Source organism: Oryx dammah, unplaced genomic scaffold (assembly GCF_014754425.2).
Source record: "Oryx dammah isolate SB20612 unplaced genomic scaffold, SCBI_Odam_1.1 HiC_scaffold_18, whole genome shotgun sequence".
Lineage (NCBI taxonomy): Eukaryota > Metazoa > Chordata > Mammalia > Artiodactyla > Bovidae > Oryx > Oryx dammah.
The window spans coordinates 64,156,172-64,177,269 of NW_024070202.1; the positions used below are offsets into that span (position 1 = coordinate 64,156,172).

The 21,098-nt window shown below is 43.6% G+C and overlaps 1 protein-coding gene across 1 annotated transcript in view; it reads right to left on the reverse strand.

Moving 5' to 3' along the window:
* Positions 1-17,758, reverse strand: part of FKBP9 (FKBP prolyl isomerase 9) — a 42,942-nt gene extending 25,184 nt beyond the window's left edge. Inside the window, exons 1-4 of the mRNA XM_040259661.1 lie at positions 17,297-17,758; positions 3,230-3,375; positions 2,511-2,700; positions 2,099-2,244 (exon numbers count right to left, since the gene is read on the reverse strand). Of these exons, the coding sequence (XP_040115595.1) occupies positions 2,099-2,244; positions 2,511-2,700; positions 3,230-3,375; positions 17,297-17,703 (889 nt within the window). The 5' untranslated portion in view covers positions 17,704-17,758. The remainder of the gene's footprint in view (positions 1-2,098; positions 2,245-2,510; positions 2,701-3,229; positions 3,376-17,296) is intronic.
* Between the last annotated feature and the right edge of the window lie 3,340 nt (positions 17,759-21,098).

Below are 21,098 nucleotides of genomic sequence, written 5' to 3' on the forward strand. Positions count from 1 at the left end.
CATCGATTCTTTGGCACTCAGCTTTCTTTATAGTCCAGCTCTCACAGCCATCTATGACTACTGGAAAACCATAGCTTTAACTAGATGGACCTTTGTTGGTAAAGTAATGTCTCTGCTTTTTAATATGCTGTCTAGGTCAGACACGATTGAAGCGACTTAGCAGCAGCTAGGTTGATCATAACTTTTCTTCCAAGGAGCAAGTGTCTTTTAATTTCATGGCTGCAATCACCATCTGCAGTGATTTTGGAGCCCCAAAAATAAAGTTGGTCACTGTTTCCATTGTTTCCCCATCTATTTGCCATGAAGTGATGGGACCAGATGCCATGATCTTCGTTTTCTGAATGTTGAGCTTTAAGCCAACTTTTTCACTCTCCTCTTTCACTTTCATCAAGAGGCTCTTTAATTCTTCTTCCCTTTCTGCCATAAGGGTGGTATCATCTGCATATCTGATATTGATATTTCTCCTGGCAATCCTGATTCCAGCTTGTGCTTCATCCATTCCAGCATTTCTCATGATGTACTCTGCATATAAGTTAAGTAAGCAGGGTGACAATATACAGCCTTGACATACTCCTTTCCCAGTTTGGAACCAGTCTGTTGTTCCATGTCCAGTTCTAACTTCCTGACCCCAATCAGATTTCTCAGGTAGTCTGGTATTCCCATCTCTTTCAGAATTTTCCACAGTTTGTTGTGATCCACACAGTCAAAGGCTTTGGCATAGTCAATAAAACAGAAGTAGATGTTTTTCTGAAACTCTCTTGCTTTTTCGATGATCCAGCAAATGTTGGCAATTTGATCTCTGGTGCCTCTGCCTTTTCTAAATCCAGCTTGAACACGAGAAGTTCATGGTTCACATACTGTTGAAGCCTGGCTTGGAGAGTTTTGGCATTACTTTGCTAGGATGAGAGATGAGTGCAATTGTGCGGTAGTTTGAGCATTCTTTGGCACTGCCTTTCTTTGGGATTGGAATGAAAACTGACCTTTACAACTTTATTGAGATTTAATTCCCATATAATTCACCTACTTAAATTTATGCCTGGATAGCTTGGAAACATAGCTTGGAAAACATTATATTAGGGGGTTATTAGAAGTTGGGTACCACTGTCAATAAACTTCTTAAATAGCATCACATTTTCGTTTCTTTCTTTTTTTTTTTTTCCTGGCCACACTGCTCAGAGGCTTGTGGAATCTTAGTTCCCTGATGAGGGATAGAACCTATGCCTCCTACAGTGGAGGCTTGAAGCCCTAACCACTGCAATGCCTCTAGGAATGCCTCATTTCTATTCTTAACTACATATATCAGTTTGTTTAAATGCCTGAAGGTCTCATTGTTGTGTCAGCTTGTCAGTGTGATTAAATGTGCCTGAAATTCAAATATGAGTAACTAACTTCTATCTATCAGTTAGTAAATAGTTTACCACTTGCCTCCATAGTGAAACTACAAACTGGACACAAATTCAAATTAATGTATCGTCTAAAATTATATCAGTACTTTGCATTTTATTCACATGGAGCTAATGCCACAGGTAAAACCCATTAAGGAGGTACAAATCAGTGAAAAAAAATGACAATTTTGGCAACATAAACTGAATTTCTACCTTGATGGCTACAACCTTTAGACTGTTTAATTCAAATCTCATTTCACCGAAGGGAAAACATAGGTTGGAGAGGTTGGTGCCTAAGGTTACAGCTTCTGAGGCAATGACAGATGGCTTACTTAAGAACAAAAATGACCGTGAATAGATGGAGATTTCTGCATCTTAACCATCAGTCAGCAAATGATGACCTAGAGTAGCACTGTCCACCAGAACTTCCTGCAGTGATTGGAGTGCTCCGTATCTGCCTGTCCTGTACAGTAGCTCTCAGCAACAAGTAGCTTTTAAGTACCTGAACTGTGGCAGTGTGACCAAGGTACAGAATTTAAATTTTTATTTAACTTAATTTAAATGTAAATAGCTAAATATAGCTGGTGGCTACCCTATTGGACACTGCAAGTCTGGACCAAAAGTTCTGGTGGGTTTCACACAGTAAGTTAAACCAACCACTGCAAAAGAAATAAAGACAGATGAGAGTAGCTTGAAGAATGGGAAGGACTTACCGTCTCCATCTTCTCCGTAGGCCAAAAAAGGAGGAATGGTGATGATGCGTTTTTCTCCCACACACATCCCCAACAGCCCTTTATCCATTCCAGGAATCAGCCAGCCAATTCCCACATAGGTGTCATATGTTTTCATGCGATTGTGACTGAAAACCAATGAGAAAAGGGAGAAGTTCCATACCACAAGGGCACCTCCAACTCATCCTTCAAAAGATTTTTGTTACCTCAAACTCAGCTGACCAATGAATTCATAACCATCCCTGGAGAAAAGGCAGGTATGCACCTTCGTTCCCAATCACAGAGCCGCTGGGAACAAGTCCCATTCCTGGTTTTCCCAAGGCCATAAAAAGTGGATGCGACAGAAGGAACTAAGGGGCATTTCAATGGAACTAGTACAAATGGCAGGACTTACCTCGAATCAAACAGTGTGCCATCCAAGAACGTTCCGTTGTAGTGGTATCTTACAAAATCAGATACCTGGATGGTCCGAGGGCAACTGGGAGGCTTGAAATAAGTGTGAATCTGAACCTGATCGTCCGAATTCCAAATATCCATCAGAAGCACATCAAAATGAAGCACTGAATCTGGGGGGATCACACCAGCTATAAAATAAAGAGAGCTCACACTGAGAAGCTGCAGCCTTTCAAAGAAACACCAAGCATGCTGCCAAGGTGCCTGGGAGTCAGCAGGGCTCAAGAGGTCACATACAATTCCAAAATGAGTGATGTTCCCTCCAAATGAAAAAAAAAAAGAATTTTTTTTGGCCACACCCTGCAGCTTGTAGGATCTCAGTCCCCCAACCAGGGATTTAACCTGGACCACAGCAAAGTCCATGATTCTAACCACTAGGCCAGCAGAGAACTCCCTCCCAGTGAAACTTAAAGAAAAGAGGAAAACCAAAAATTTCCTCTCAACAAGAATAACATTCAGTATACCTGTGTTAGTAACACTTCTTTCATATCTAGAATAAATAAACTGCAGATGAAATTTCAGCCGTCTGTGAGTGTTTACTGCTTCTCATTTTCCGCTCCCTGAAGCTTCCAAAGACTCTCTATTCTGCCTGACTGAAGAGCCAGAAAATGTTCTCGTTGTTTCAGCAAATGTTTTCACAAGTACAGAACAAACACTTACAAACGCCGTCACTTCCATAGGCCAGCTTTGGAGGGATCTTCACAAACCGCCTCTCATTTACACACATCCCAACCAGAGCTTGATCCATCCCTGCTATCAGCTGTCCTTTTCCCACAAACACGTTGAAAGTGGAGTCTCTGTCGTAGCTGGAGACCCAAAGGGGAAGGAGAGAGAAGAAGAGTATAAATAAGCCAACCTTAGTGAAGCCAACCTGTAAAAAAGTACCCATGGACACACTGAGGTCCCTGCCAAGCAAGAAACCCACAGAGCCATGACTGATGCAGGCAATGTCTTCACTGGACAGTACTTGCAGGGTTGGGATTTTTAAATTACCTTGAATATTGCCAGCAAATCTAGTCAGTTAAGCATCGGCATAACTCTCTCTAGAAAAAAAAAAAAGAGAGAGTAGGAAATGGCAACCCACTCCAGTATTGTTGCCTGAAAAATTACACGGATGGAGGAGCCTGATGAACTACAATCCAGGGAGGTCACAAAAGAGTTGGACATGACTTAGTGATTGAACTTGCACACACACAACATATATCATTTTTACTGCTGTGTAAAGCAAATAAAGATCGTTCTCAAAATATTATGGCTTAAATAATATATATGTCAAGTTTGTGGCAAAATAGCTTACCAATTCTTCCATTAAAAAAAGAATCACTTACTCCATTTCTATGCAATTGGTACCTAACAGCAATATCACAGATACTAATGTGCAAATTAATACTACTTTCTAATTTATTTTTTATTGAAGCAGAGTTGAATTACAGTGCTGTGTTAATTCCTTCTGTGCAGCAAAGTGACTTAGTTATACACACGTGTGCATGCTCAGTCGCTCAGTCATGTCCGACTCTTTGCGACCCCATGGACCCTGTCAGGCTCCTGGAATTTTGCCTCTGCAATTTTCCAGGCAAGAATACTGGAGCAGGTTGCCATTTCCTACTCCAGAGGATCTTCCCAACAGAGGGATCGAATCCACGTCTTCTGTGTCTCCTGCACTGGCAGGCAGATTCTTTACCACTGAGCTACCTGGGAAGCCCATATATATGTATATATGTATGTGGATATATATTCTTTTTCATATTTCTTTTCCATTATGGTTTATCACAGGATGCTGAATCTAGTTCCCTGTACTATACAGTAGCACCTTGTTGTTTATCCATCCTATATATACACCAGTTTACATCTGCTAATTCCAAACTCCCACTCCTACCCTGTCCCACCCACTTCCCCTTAGCAACCACCAGTCTATTTTCTAGGTCCTTGATTTTGTTTCTGTTACTAATTTGCCTTTCTTTTCTTTTAAGTCACTAAATTAAACAAAGATGCAGTGTGGTGTAGCGTGAAGGGCACTTGAACTCTCTCAATCTGTTTCTTCCACTGCAAAATGTGAGTGACAATAATAGCCATCACAAGATCCGTATAAGAATGTGAAAAGGGCTCTGAAAACCTCAGGATTATGCCAGTACTACTATACATAATTATTGCAGGTGATTGAAAGTCTGAAGTAATCTTTAAATCACTAATAAATGTGTTTTAAAGGCTAACTGGTGATGACCTGAAGCAGGAAAATAAATAATGGAATCGTGGCTACAATCCAAGTTCTCATCCTCTTCAATGCCAAACTTAGCAGCAACAAGGGGGTGCCAATTAGGAGACTTTACTTAGGGGCTTTGGGGAATATAAAAAATTCCAAGGCATGAACTCTGCCTACAAGTACCTTATAAACTGGCAGAGACACCCACAGGGTTTTAGATACTGTGTTTAAGAAAATAACTACAGAGCTTGGTTTATAATAACGAAATGCTGGAAATAACTTAGAAGTCCAAGAGTATGGCACTGGTTGGATATAAGACAAAGACATATAGTAAATTCCCTATGGTCATTTAAAAATAAAATATTTCTGCTATAATTATGTAATGTATAGCATTACAATACATAACTACAGTTAATAAAATACTGTACAGTGAATATAGTTAATGGTGACTATAGCTAATAATACTGTATTGCATTATTCAAAGTTGCTAAGGAAGTAAAATCCTAAAAGTTATCATAAGAAAAAAAATTTTATAACTATGCATGGTGATGGATGTTAACTACACTTACTGTGGTGATCATTTTGCAATATATACCAATATAAAATCTTTATGTTGTTTACCTAAAACTAATACAATGCTACATGTTAATTATACATCAATGAAAAATTTTTTAAGATTTTATTCATTGGCACAGAAGGACATACATGTGAAGAGAAAAGAGCAGGTTACAGAGCCACATATAAAATAATCTCACTTTGAATTTACATATATAGATGCATATGAAAAATCTACAAGGTGAAACATGAAAATATTATCTATAGTAATCTATGAGTACGAGATTTCAAGTGGCTTAATGGATCTTCTCTTTAATTCTCTCAATTTCCAAATGATCATGGAATACAGTCAGCCCTCTGTATCCTCAATTTTCACTTCATGGATTCAACCAACTAGAAATTGAAATTTTTTTTTTTTCATTTCTGAAAGTTCCAAAAAGCAAACACTTAAATTTGTTGAACATTGGCAACCATTTACATAGCATTTACATTGTATTAGGTATTAGAAGATGGAGAAGGCAATGGTAACCCACTCCAGTACTCTTGCCTGGAAAATCCCATGGCCGGAGGAGCCTGGTAGGCTACAGTCCATGGGGTCACTAAGAGTCAGACACGACTGAGCGACTTCACTTTCACTTTTCACTTTCATGCATTGGAGAAGGAAATGGCAACCCACTCCAGTGTTCTTGCCTGGAGAATCCCAGGGACGGGGGAGCCTGGTGGGCTGCCGTCTATGGGGTCACACAGAGTCGGACATGACTGAAGCAACTTAGCAGCAGCAGCAGGTATTAGAATTAATCTAGAAATGATTTAAAGTATACAGGAGGATGTGCCTTGGTTACATGCAAATATTACACCATTTTATATACGGAACTTGAGCATCTGAGGCTTTTGGTATCCAAAGGGGTCCTGGAACCTGACCCCTGCGGATACCGAGGGACAACCGTGCTTGTATAATAAATCTTAAGAGCTGTTGGAATGCACCTCATTAGGACATGCTGCCCTTCTTTGGTAAATTACTTCTACATTTTTCTCATTTTCCCCAATGATCAGCTTGGGAGAGCAGCATGGTCCACCTCACCACCCATCAGAGCAGCTTTGTCAGATCTGTCCCCTCCTTCCCTTTCTCCTCCTAGCTTTATAGTCCATTTTACCGCCTTCTTTTCTCCAAGGCCAGTGAACAGAAAGCAAATGTCCAAGTTCTGGCTAACAAGCCAGAGGACAAAAGCGCATGATCAGCTTTGTGCCCAAGTGGCTCCATATCTCCACCCTCTATCTCCAGGGGAAACAAACAACCACCCTCGGAATGCCAGCTCTCCAATTTCACTTGGCTGGGATCTTGCCACACCCTGAACCGTCATCAAACTGGAGGGTTTAAGTTAACAATGGACCAGAATTTAGGCTTCAAAAGCTTTCCAGGCACAGAACATGTGCAAACAGCAACAATGCACAGGCTGGAAACTTTATATTTTTCATTCACAGAACCCAAAATTAATGAGAGTTTTTAATAATAACTACTATTTAGAGAGTATTTATTATGTGTCAGGCACAGGGGCAACTAAGCTTTTCTATATGTGCTAAGTCGCTTCAGTTGTGTCCCACTCTTTGTGACTCCATGGACTGTAACCCACTAGGCTCCTCTGTCCATGGGATTCTCCAGGCAAGAACACTGGAGTGGACTGCCATTCCCTTCTCCAGGGGATCTTCCCGACCCAGGGATTGAACCGGCATCTCTTATGTCTTCTGCATTGGCAGGGCAATTTTTTTTATCACTAGTGCCACCTGGGAAGCCCAAGGTTTTCTATACACTACCTCATTTAATCCTCATACAACACTTTAAGTATCAGTAAGTACTGATACTCAGGTCCCTTGAAGTTGAAAAAATTTCTCAAGCTCACAAAATTAGCCAAATGAGAAAAAAAGTTAGAACCCAGGACTGTCCAAGTTTCACCCTCCCGGCACACAGCCTCCCTAGATGGTGTATAAAAACAAGTGTGGCCTTACGGCATTAATTTATTCATTTGATAACAATCAAGAAGATCCCTGGAGAAGGAAATGGCAACCCACTCCAGTATTCTTGCTTGGAGAATCCCATGGACAGAGGAGCCTGCCAGACTACCGTCCGTGGGGTCCAAAAGAGTCAGATACGACTTAGTGACTAACCAATAACAGCCTAAGTAACATGCCCAAAACAAAAAACACCTTTCCAAAAGAAAATATATAATTCACATACATGAGAAAGTAACAATGCAAAGCCAGTTTTGTCTACTGCTGAAAACTCTGACCATCTGGGAAGAATAAATTGTCCTGAGCAAGTCTGTGCTGATCACTCCGACTAGCACAAATTCATGTGCAGGGTCCTGCCAGGAGTTGGTCATGAAAATTATTTCTACGACCGCTGGAATTAGCACTTATTCAGCCTGTCCCAGTGTCTGGCTGTTTTGCAGATGCCCCAGTCAAGTTCCTGCAGGAAACAGATGATATGCCTAAAGTAGACAGCTCCAGGGCGTGGAGTGCAGGATGCAGAGAAACATTAAGGGCCAGTGCAGTAGCTCTGGGGACAAGTAGGGAGTGCTGTTGCTACACCCAGGCCTGAAGGATCCAGGGACAGACGGGGAGCTCAGAACACCTGATAGAAGCTAAGCTAGGACCTTTGGTTTAGGAACACAGCCCATGTGATGACTGTACAGGTAGGAAATCAGAGGAATAAATATCTCCACCTCACCCTCTCTACTCCCTCTGACCTCCTGCTGATGTCCCATTGGCTGAACCCAACTAGAAGCCAGACTACAAGGGGGTCACTGATATAACCCATATTATGCACACGTGGTCCATACAGGTCAACCTCCCAGAGCAAAAAGAAGTGGAACTGGGGGAAGGGGGACCTAGAAAGGCAAATGGAAACTATCCAGAATGGGACTTCCCTGATGGTTAAGACTCCACCTTCCAATGCAGGCGACATGGACTCGATCCCTGATAGGGGAACTAAGACCTCACATGCTACAGGATGTAGCCAAAAAAAAAAAAACCACATTATTTTAAAATGGAAATTATCCAGCACATCCAACACCCCCTTTCCTCTCCACTAGCTTATTTTTTCTCCCCTAATCATTCAATCCTGTAGACCCTTCAATTGCTGACACTTCTACACTCCTCTGCCCCCAGTGGGGATTGGGGTGGCTGCAGCACCCTCCAGTGATGCTCTGCAAGATAATTAGCCCAAGGACCACCTAGACAGAAGCCATCACCTAACACCCATCATCTTCAACTCACTCAGCTGCTGCACACAAACACATATCGTCCTGTGCTTATTCCTCAGGACAGGTAACTAACTACCCCTGTGGCTGCGTTCTTAAAGCTCCCACACTGGAGCTCGATTTCTGAATGTAGGTTTCAATCTGTAGTGAGGATGAACTTTAAAAAGAACACACAGCAAACTGAACACCCTCCTTTCTCAAGAGCCCCTACAGCTCATTCCTTCCTCAAGCTCCTCAGCGTCTCTTTTTTAAAAGGAACCTAGAAAACCAGTGCAGGGACCCTTGCTGTCAAAAGGTGGCAACATTTTGGAATATGGAAAGGGAACAAAGAGCAGAAACTGATGTAGAAGGGAAGAAACAGAATCTAGGTGTATACCAAAGGGGATCTGGCCAAAGGTAGATGCCGTGCGCTGCCCAGAGGTTGCAGAGTGAAAGACAAGCAAGAGGGCAGAAGGAAACTTGGAGTTTGAAAGTCAGAATTCAGAATAGCTACACCTCACTGCGAGCCCCTTCCCAACTCCTGTAGCTTAGCATAATTTTAAGCTTTATGGAAATTATTTAACTGCTTTTAAAACTCAGTATATGTGCATTGATTTTAAAATTAAATTAATTTAAAAACTTTTTGCCAAAAATTGACATACACATACACTACCTGTGGTTGAGATTATTCTGATCTCAGATGCAGAAGCAAAGTTAAAATGGCCATTACAAAAGGGAAGAGAATATGGCCCTACGGTTAGCAGAGCTGAAACCCTGATCAATGATAAAAGGAAAAGACAGCTTGCTCTAAATGCCAATTTTAGATTTAGTTTAGACAAATGACAACTGGATACATTACTCCTGCCACATCTTTACTGAGGTATAATTGACAAAAAGTGTACATATTTAAGTTGTGTACACTGAAATCATTGCCACAATTAAACTAATTAACATACCCATCACCTCACATAGTTACCATTTTCTTTTTTTAAATTTTATTTATTTATTTGACTGTGCCAAGTCTTAGTTTTGGCATGCAGGATCTAGTTCCCCAACCAGGGATTGAACACAGGCCCCCTGCATCAGGAATTCAAAGTATTATCCACTGGACCACCAGGGAAGTCTCTTCTTTTCCTTTTTGTGGTAAGGACATTTAGTTTTACCTTTTTAATAAACAGTATACTTACATCAAGTATATAATACAGTGTTATAAACTATATTCACATTGCTTCACATTAGACTGAATAAATTTGTCTTGAACATTAAAGAGACTGCCATATTTTGAGAATTCATAACAGGAGGGAAACAAGTTAATAAAGAGCCAGTCCACTGGGCACAGGAACCACCTGCTGGTATTTCAGAATCTATCAGATTCTGGTCACCTGGGATACAAGGACTGTGGTCCTTGCCCAAGCCTTTGGTGAATAAGACTCATGAAATGCTCAAAAGCAGAAACATCTCCTAGCTGAATGGCCTAACCCTGGGATGATGCAGGTGAGATTCAACACCCTCCCCAGGCGGAATTCCACCATTGAGCTTGGGCCCAACTCAGAAGTGAGGAGGCCACATCTGACGTTTCTGCCTCTCACCCCTGCTCCCCACACTTCCTACTCCCAAAGGTGACTCTGGGCTTCCTAGACGCTCCAACAAGAGTATCTCCCTCAAACAACCATCTTTACCAGCAGCTAATGAGCCCTGGCAGAGGAGAAAGGCAAGCTATTAATGATCTACCCAGATGGAAAAATGAGAGGAAGAGAGACAAGGTGAGAGAGAAAAAAGGAGCAAGTAGGAACGGAAATAGCGCACCTATTCACACCTCCATGGATGGTCAGACCTCGAACTGTGAGCGGTTGGCTTTGACAGTCTTTGGTGCATTAAAATATCATTAAAAGAAAAACTTTGCAAAAGAAAGTCAAATCATTACACTGCTATTGTAGATTTTTGTTTTTAAGCAACTGCACAAGTTAAAATGCCAGATCTCTAGAAATAATTCTTATTTCCACACAAGTTCTCAACCCAGTAAAATGCGGTAGTAGTTGGTGGTTTAATTACTAAGTCATGTCCAACTCTTATGACCCCATGGACTGGGGTCCGTCAGGCTCCTCTGTCTAGTCCACAGGATTTCCCCGGCAAGAATACCAGAGTGGGTTGCCATTTCCTTCTCCGGGGATCTTCCCAGCCCCATGATGGAACCCATGTCTCTTGCATTGGCAGGCAGATTCTTTCCCATTGAGCCACCTGGGAAGCCCTTCAGTAAAATATAGTCAACTTAAGTAATCAATATGAATGTATCCCTGCTTGCAATGATGCACAAATGAAATTAAAAGCAATGCCATTAAGTTTTTTTTTTTAAAAAAAAAAAAAACACATTTATTTATTTATCTGGCTGCACCAGCTCTTAGTTGTGGCACTTGGGATTTTCGACCTTAGTTGTGGCACACAGAATATTTAGTTGCAGCATGTGGGATCTAGTTCTCTGACCAGGAATCAAACCCAGGTCGAACAGAGTCTTAGCCACTGGACCACCAGGGAAGTCCTAATGCCACAGAGGACATTAAGTCAGCCTACCAGTGACTGCATAAGACTCCAGTTAAGAAGAATGAAAAAGAAGAACTTTACCTCCAGTTATTAAAACTGTACTGGGCAGCTTCTCTTTCTTTATGTGGCTTTTCCATAGGAAGGTTTCCTATATAGATCTACATTTTATTTTTTTTTAATGATTTTATGTATTTATGTTTGACCGTGCTGGGTCTTCATTGCTGCATAGGTTTTTCTCTAGTAGCAGGGAGCGGGAGCTAATCTTCATTGCAGTCTGAGGGTTTCTCGTTGCAGTGGTTTCTCTTGTTCCAGGGCACGGGCTCTGCAGGATGCGGGTTTCAGGAACTGCGGTACTTGGGCTCGGCAGTTGTGGCTCTCAGGTTCTAGAATACAAACTCAGTAGTTGTGGTGCTCGGGCTTAGTTGTTCCGAGGCATGTGAGATCTTCCCAGATTCAGGATCAAACCCATGTCTTCTGCATTGATAGGCAGATTCTTTACCACTGGGTCAACCAGGGGAGCCTTAGATCCACACTGTAAACGCTTCCTGCCTAAAAGAGAGTGCCCTGACCTGACCAGTCTTCCTGCCACCACTTAGCCCCTTAGATCCACCCTGACACCATCCAAGGTACTGCCCAGCCCTCTGGCTCTTCTCTGAGATCCAATCCTGTTGAAAGGATAAGATAACATTCACTTAACACCTGACTTTATAGCCACAGCCAGGGTGAGGGGGTTGAGGGTAAGAACAGGTTCCCAATGGGACCAATCAAATGGGAGAGATCCTGGGAATGTGAAATTGAGACGGATTCCAGTTAGTCAGCATTACTGGACCCTGGAGGTCATGTATGTGGCACAGAAAGCCTGCTGGAGCTCTCTCAGGCAGGAGGAGGGAGGGGAGTCAGCCCCTCTGCAGTCCCTCAGAGAGATGCAGAAAGCCACCTCTGCTCACAATTCTGGATCCTCAGGAGGAATGGAAGATCCTTCCAATAAATTCCCTCCTTTTCTCCTTATGCCAGATAGAATGGGTTTCTGGGCCCTCCCCACTCCTTGACTTGAGGGTACAGATTTTTATTAGATTTTGTTCTTTTAGGGCAGTTTTTCATTTTTGTTTTGCTTTAGAGCAGTTTTGAATTCACAGAAAAATTGAGCGGAAGATACAGAGATTTCCCAAATACCCGCTACCTGCACCCAATGCCACATACACACAGCCTCCTCCATTGTCAGCAGAGTGTATCACTAGAGTGGTACATTTGTTATAATCAATGACCTGCACTGACATGTCATATCACTGAAAGTCCATAGCTTCTACATCAGGGTTCACTCTTGGTGATATATACTCTATGCATTTGGACAAATGTAAAATAACATGTATCCACCATCAGAAGCAGGGACTATTGTCTGTTTTATGTCTCCTACATCTCAGCAACTAGAATAGTAGGTATTCAACAAATATTTGTTGAATAATGAATATATAAAATGAAGCTGAGCTCCATTATGAGTTTATGATTCTTTTAGAGCAATGGTTCTCGAAATGTGGTCTTAGACCACACCATCAGCATCACCTAGGGACTTGTTAGATATACGATTCTCAGCCCCCATCCCAGACCTACCTAATCAGAAACTGTGTATAATAAGCTCTCCAGGTGATTCTGATGCCTGTACAGTTTGAACACCACTGGGTCCAAGCATCTACAACTCTATAATACCCAACAGGGCATATAGTGGGCACACACTAATATGTATTATTACTTTTTAAAAAATATTTATTTATTTGTCTGCACCAGGTCTTAGTTGCAGCACTCAGGATCCTGAATCTTCATTGCAGGATGCAGAACCTTTAGTTGTGACATGTGAACTCTTAGTTGCATACTGTGGGATCTAGTTCCCTGCACAGGAATTGAACCCGGGCCCCCTGCATTGGGAGCATGGAGTCTTAACCACTGGACCACCAGGGAAGTTCCTACAGTAATATTTACTGAATGTATAGACTTTAGGGACCTGCAGAACAGGCCTGAAGGCTGTGACCAGAATGCTGGTTTTGCCTGCTAAAGATAACAGAACATGTTAAACTTCAGTCCCTTACTACTTGGAATGCAATGGAACTCTTCAAAAGCTGACTCAAGAATGGTGGACAAGGAGCTCCCAAGGCCTGAAGGGTGACAGCAGGAGCCCCCCCAGAAACCTGCTGGCGGGAAGCTGCCATCTTCTCCTTCAATCTAGAGCAGTACCCATAGAGCAAGCTAACAAGCCCGAGGAGGCTCCAAAATAAAATGGAACCATGCCTAAGCCAGTGACCAAGGGCTGAAGGGCGGGGCCTCCTGGCAACTGCAAACACCCATAAGCTGAAAAGACACCAACTGCCCCCAAGTGCCAGGCACAGATGCAGGAAGAATGCTCTGTGGAAAGAAAGGCCCTTTGTGTTTTATGACTCTGGTCAGACTGACAGCCATCATTTTCTTCTGGGCCAAACCTCCAAATTAACAGCCAAAGCCCAAAGCACCTAGATTTCTCCTTCCCTAAGCTCTTTGTGATGGACAGGGAAGCCTGTCCATCTTCCCTGGTGATGGACAGGGAAGCCTGTCCATCTTCCCTGGTGATGGACAGGGAAGGTACAGGGTGATGGACAGAGAAGGTACCGCATCTTCCCTTGGTGACGGACAGGGAAGCCTGGTGTGCTGCACTCCATGGGGTCGCAAAGAGTCAGACACAACTGAGCAACTGAACTGAACTGAAGCCCTTTGTGAAGGAATAGCAAAGGAATGCTCTAATATAATTCATAAATTCCCAAAGGAATGGAGGCCCTAGAAGGAAACGCGTTAATCGATCACCTACTCTGTATGCTGCTCCCACCATCCCGTCGTCTACACTGCAACCACAGGGACTTCTGTACAATAAAATGCAGTTCTGGTCTCTCACACCCAGGACTGACTCTTCAATGGCTTCCCATTGTCCCTAGACAAAGACCAAACTCCACAGCCAGGCAGAGGAGAGCTCTTAAAAGTTGACCTCGTCTCTCTGACCTCCTTTCGCCTCCTCTTTTTCCCTCCCTGTCGCTCTTCTACTCCCACTCCAAGCTCAGGCCATACTAAGCAGCTTCCACGTGGCCCCTCTTCCAGGCCTCTGCATGTGCTCTTCCCTCCACCACTCTCGCTTTTTCTTCCCCACCCCCACCCCCAGCCCTCATCCCTCAGTTCCTCCTGGTAAATTTTAATCCTGCTCAGATTTTATTCCTGCTGTCCCAGAACTCCATCTTGACCAGCCCCCAACCAGGCACATATACAGGCACACATCAACTTCCCAGGTGGCACGAGTGGTAAGGAGCCCACCTGCTAACTCAGGAGATGCAGGAGACAGGTTGATCCCTGGCTCCGAAAGATCCCCTGGAGAAGGGAATGGCGTCCCACTCCAATATTCTTTCGTGGGAAATCCCAAAGACAGAGGAGCCTGGTGGGCTATAATCCATGGGGTAGCAAAGAGTCGGACACAAGTGAAGTGACTTACACATCCTAAAACTCCATCTTGACCAGTCCCACAACCAGACACAAACACACCAATACACACAACATACAGTTAAACTTTCTGGGTGGTTCCAAAGCTCCTTGCCATTCTTCCATCACACACGAGTGGACTACAGAATATAAACTTGAGACTCTGGCACTAAACTGCCTAGATTCAAAGCCCCACTCCACCACTTAGTAGTTATCATCTTGGGTAAATTACTTGAACTTTCTGAGCCCCAATTTCTTCATTTGTAATGAGATGGTATTGTATTGTGAGGTTAAAAGAATTCAGTGTAGTTCATATATGTAAAGGCACAATGTAAGAACTATCTGTGAACTCTATGTGAGAGACAGAAGTGTGTGATATTATTCTTTCTGTACTTAACACAGTGTATAATTGTCTGGACAATAGCCAGAGCGCAGGGAGGGAACACCATCCTCAGGGGCAGACACTGCATACACATTTGCAGAATGGATGACAGCTCATCTGTATTTCCACTGTCTGTGGGTCAGGAAGATCCCCTGGAGAAGGGAATGGCAACATTCTTGCCTGGGGAACTCCATGGACAGTGGAGTTTGGCAGGCTACAATCCATGGGGTTGCAAAGAGTCGGACATGACTGAGCAACTAACACTTTCTCTTTTCACTTTTACATTGCCTCACAGTGGCTACCATTCTAGAGGGTAGAAAGTATTGGATGATTTGTTCCAGTGGGAATTATTAATTAACATCAGCGTAAGCAGGAAAGTCTTAACTATTTTCTAACTGGTGAAGCAAAAGAAGATATACAAATGGCCAATAAACTCATGAAAAGATGTGCGGCATCATTCACCATTAGAGATTCATGAATCAAAACCATAATGACCTACTATTTCATATCCACTAGGACGGCTATAATCAAAAAGGCATACAATTACAAGTGTTGGTGAGAACATGGCGAACCAGGAACTCTCACATACTGCTGTGGGATTGTAAAATAGTGCAGCCACATTGGAAAACAAGTTTGGCAGTTCCTAAAAAAGTTAAACATAGTTACCATAGGACCCAGCAGTTCCACTTCTAGGCCTATATCCATAAGACATGAAAACATACGTCCAAAAAAAAAAAAAAAAAACATACGTCCACACAAAACCTTGCATGTGAATGTTCATAACATCATTATTCATAATAATCAAAAAGTATAAATAACTCAAAAGCCTATCAGCTAATTAATGATATGGAATATTATACAGCCATAAATAGGAATAAGAGCTGATACATGCTACAGCATAAATGAACCAAGCTTATGTGAAAGAAACCAAACCCAAAGGCTGCAAATGGCAAGATTCCATAAAGAGACAGAAAGCAGATTAGTGGTTACCTAGACCTGGAGGGAAAGGGAGTAATTGCTGATGGGTTTCTTTTTTTGGAGTGTGGAAAATATTCTAGAATTAGAGAGTTGTGATGATTTCACAACTGTGAATATACTAAAAAAAAAAAAAATGAATCATACACTTTAAATGGGTGAATTGTATGGAATGTAAATTATATCTCAATAAACCTGTTTTAAAAAGAAGCAACTGAAACAATAAGAGAATGAATATTTCTCAGTGCTTGCTATGTGCCACATCAAATACTAACCAGCTTTTGTATATACACTCACTGTCTGGAATTTTTTAAAAGGCAAAAAAGACAGAGAGTACCTTTTAAAAGATAACCTCAGGAATGAGCTTAGCCCCGCCTCAAGCACAAAGCAGATGCTAACAAATTGTTCTCTTTACTTAGCCTGGTGATTCACGAAGAGAAGTGTGGACACAGACCTAGGACCGTAACAAAGTCTGGGGAAGGAGAGCAGCTTGGAGCTGGAGAAGGGGCCTGTTAACCCTAATGCTAAACTGGGGAAGCTGTGATCTCGCTGCAGATTCAAGGGCAGGAACTGTGGACACCGGGCATGGGGCAAAGCTGAGTGACTTGCTCTGGACGACCTCCTGCCCAGGGAGTTTTTTTGTAAGGCCATAAGGGGAGGGCGGTAGTTAATGGGCACAAATCCTGGACTAGGATTGTTCGGATTTCAAAACTATCTCGCTTAAACAAGTTTCTCAGCCTCCATGGGCTCAAGTTATCTCACTGGCAAAATAACGGTAATGATAATACCTACACAGAAAACGGTGGTTAAGAATTAAATAAATTCGTTATATGAAAAGCACTGAGAACCATCCTGTAACAACTGTAACAACTCCATAAATGTTAGCGGCTGCTATCGCCACCTCCATCACCATCAGCATTGAGGGGCATGAATGACTTGACACTCAAGGGCCTGGGCCGGAAGGAACAGTCAAGGCAGACAGACAGGCGAACACTAACATTTACTCTCGGGGGTCGGCTAGGGGGCTAGCTCTTTACGAATATTTCGCGCGTGTTACTGCGCAGGGCGGAGAAGTGGGTGATCGGCGCCAACCCCGCTGCGCAAGGTCCCAGGAAGATTCCAGCCCACCAGGCGAGCAAAAGGGCCGGCAGGCTCCAGGGCCCCCGCATCCCCCAGGCTGAAGGGATGAAGGGTCGGGGAAGCTTTGGGGTGAGAAGAGGGAAAGGGAGGAGCGCGGGTTCGAGGGGTGGAGCTGGGGGAGGTCCATCGGGAGGGAAAGGCCTGTCCGGAGACCGGGAAGCGGGAAAACGGGCGCTGCAGCCTCTGAGGTCCGGCTGGCGCGCGGGGCGCGGTACCTGGAGTCGAACTTTTGGCCGTCGGGGAACGTCCCCACGTAGTGGTAGCGCACGAAGTCGCCGCTGCGCACGGTGCGCGGACACTCCTCGGGCACGAAGCGCCGCTCAATCTGCAGCTCCGAGTCCGAACCCAGCCCCAGGCCCGCCACAGGGGCCGCCTGCCCGGTCACCCAGAGAAGCAGCAGGAGCAGCGGCGGCGGCGGGGGCCGCCAACTCCGGGCTCTGATCGCCATCGGGGGCGAGGAGAGGAGGGGGCGCGGCGGGGAGCCGCGAGGGCGCACGGAGCTCGGGCGGCGCGGGTCGGGCCTGGATGTGCGGCGGCCTTTGCAAACGTGGAAAAGACTCCCGGCTCTCCCCGGGCGGCAGCAGCCACCCCCTCTCTCCCGCCCCCCGCCCCCCGGCCACATCCGAGGGAGGGGAGGAGCCGCGGCCGCGCGCCAGGCCAGCCCTGCGCCGCCCGAGCCGGTCCTGTCCCGTGAGCTGGCCAGCCCGGGGAAGAGGCGGGCCTTCTGGAAGTTCAAAGGGACCAGTCCCCGAGGGAGAAGTCGAGAACTCTTTGGGATTGGGCTGCGATCTACAGTTAGAAGAGAAAGACTTCTGGCCCAGGCAAACCCGCGGATCTCTGCCTACCCCTAGAGACTCCGGATTTAGGGCCCCTAGAGGCTCCTACGTGGCCGCGGATCCAGTTACCCTTTGCTGATTTGGGAAGGGAGGAAAACTTCTTTTTAAAGAAACTTAGTTTCAAGGCTGGATTCTACGTTGAAACAGACTGAAGCCATCTTCGAGATTTCTTTCCTCAGGATTTTCTTTTAATACTTAGAGAAAGGGGAGACTCCGTGACAGTTGCTCAGGCAAAAGTTTTAAGATGTGAGTGATACTTAATAGCAAACATCCCACATGGTCCCACCCCTGTGACTAAGCTAGTTAAGACTTCACATTACAGACCCAGATTCTGCGGGGAAATTTACTAGAGTAGTTAAATGCGTTCTTAGTTTAGAATTGTTTGTTCTTATTTATTGAAACTTGGACTAATGAAAGCAAATCACCAAAGGTTTGTCAACTTGTTTGGGAAGCAAACAATCCCAATACCAAAACCTGGCAAAGATAGCAAGGGAGAGAGAAGCTGGGTAGCAACCTAATCTCTAACTAGAAATGCAAAAATGCTAACAAATGGTGAGTAAATTGAATCCACCTTATTAAAGGAAAAAAAAAAATATGTGGACTATCTAGGTGACCTGCAAGTTAAGTCAGTATCCTCTGTAAGATGAAGATAAAATGTGATAATTTTTTAAAAATTATAATATTAGAGTATTATAGATTTTATTAAATCCAGGATCTAATGAGAAGCTACATGTAGCACGAAAAAAATGTCCATTATTCGTGATAGAGCTTATTTTATTGAAATAGAAAACCTACTAATACAATTCAACCACCGGTAAGTTGAATTTGGGGTGATGATTTGCTTCCTTCTATGTACTTTTCATTAGTTCTTTATGGTTTTTAATAACTCTGCCAGGCTTTACACAGAAACAAACCAAAAAGTCAGCCTGGTTCCAATCAGGAATCTTGCATTTCCTTGTGACTGTGGGCAACACATGCCACCTAGCTGGGCCTCGGTTTCTTCACCTGCAAAATGAAGGGGTTGATTTCTAAGACTTCCAATCCTAAAATTCTGTGATCCTGTAAGAGAGGAGACACTTCAGCATGCAAAAGAAGACAGACGCAGGAAGAAGCAGGTCAGGCAGTGATCGCCACTTCCACTTTGCCTTGTAGTGCTTCCCAGTGATTTCTAGTCATTCCTTTTATTTATTTATTTATTGGCCATGTTGCACAGCCAGGGATTGACCTTGGGCCCACAGCAGTGAAAGCAGTGACCCCAACCACTGAACCACCAGGGAATTCTCTTGTTATTCCTTTTAAAATGTTAATTATCTGATCAAACAGTATGTGTGCTCTACAACATCTCTTTAAAACCTAACCGACATTCTTTGAACTGGATTTCTGTAGCGATCTACTAAAGAGAAAATTTACCTCTTTGCATTACTGATAACATCAACCTAAGAACTGATAAAATCAAGCTGAAATTAAAAAAAAAAAGATTTCCATTAAACTTCTGGGGGTGACATTGTGAGAACTGGCCAAGTTTAAAAACTGTGAATCCAGTCAAGAAGAATCAACAGTAGACTAAAAGCTCAGAAAAGTAAAGATAGGGGAAAGAGGCAGGTTGGTGAGAGACAGGAACCAGAAAGAAGGGAAAGGTACTGGAATTTTTTAAAAGGGTTGGGGGAGAAGCGAGAAAGATAGCAAAAAGGGGAAAATAGAAGATGAGAATCAGTGAGAGAACAGAGCCAGGGAACAAGAGGATGTGTGACACAATCGAGGCAAGGACATAATAGGAGAAATATACAAAAGGTCTGAGTCTGGGATGGAGGTGTGGAGTGTCCTGGAGAAGAACTGAAGGGGGATTTGAAACAGGATCGGTCTGAATGAGTATCAGAAAACTAGGTTCTTGCTCAGTTCAGTTCAGTCACTCAGTCATATCTGACTTTTTGCAACCCGGTGGACTGACCGAAGCACGCCAGGCTTCCCTGTCTATCACCAACTCTCAGAGCTTGCTCAAACTCATGTCTATCCAGTCAGTGATGCCATCCAACCATCTCATCCCCTTCTCCTGCCCTCAATCTTTCCCAGCATCAAGGTCTTTTCCAATGAGTCAGCTCTTCACATCAGGGGGCCAGAATGTTGGAGCTTCAAAGGTTCTTTCGAGCCAGCTCCATACAAGAAGTTGGTGGGAAAATTACAAACATAATCTGGCAAGTAAAGCAGGGCACTAAAGAAAGAATTCCACTTTTCATTGAGCCTGAAATAAAGAAGGATTCATGCATGAATCAGATCTTCCAAAAGCAGTAAACCCTGGAGGGTAAGCTATGTAAGCTATTAACTTTAGCTTGGTACACACTGAGCTGGGGATAAAGAGAAGGCCAGTATTCCTCTGAACTGACCTGAGGCAAATGTGAAGTAGCAGTGTCTTCTCTCCCTTCCCAGGATTTTCCAAGAAATTCTCCCACCTTCAGTATTGGACAACACACCTGGAGTTGCCATGTGGTTTGATGGAAAATCCTGGACTAGAAATCAGACCAACCTGCTTGTAGGGCCACCCACCGCCCTATTCTCTGAGCATCACTTTCCTTATTTGTAAGATATCTTGCCTATCTCCATAGAGTTTCTGTGAGGATCAAGTGAAGCATTTTAGGAGGAGTGGAAATCTGCAAAGTAGTATGGAAATGTAAGGAATAACATATCTATGAGTAATAGAAAACTCAACTCAAAAATCACTTAACCCATATATATTATCTCTCAGGAGATCTGGATGGGAAGCAACTGCAGGAGTGGTTAATGAAGTGTCTCTAGAATAACCTCAGGTGGTCTGATGCCTTATTTTCCTTTCCTCCTCAGGGGGTTTGCTGCTGCCCCTTGTGATTACAAGATGCCTGCCCTAGATCCAACTACCACCTACAGAGAACACCATCCTGAGGCAGAAAGGGGACCTTTTATCTTTCCAAGTACCATTTATTAAGAGCAAGGACAGCATTTCCAGAAACCCTCCCTCCTACAGCCCTCCTATCATGCCTCATTGACTGAAATTGCATCCCATGCCCATTGCTAATCTATCAGTGGAAGAGAAAACTGCATTACTATGATTGGTTTAAGACTAATTAAGATTCATTTCCAGAGAGGAGGGAAAGGGCCTCCACTGAAGCAGATGGCCACCTAAGCTTCTTGTACAAAGCCAGAGTGGTGT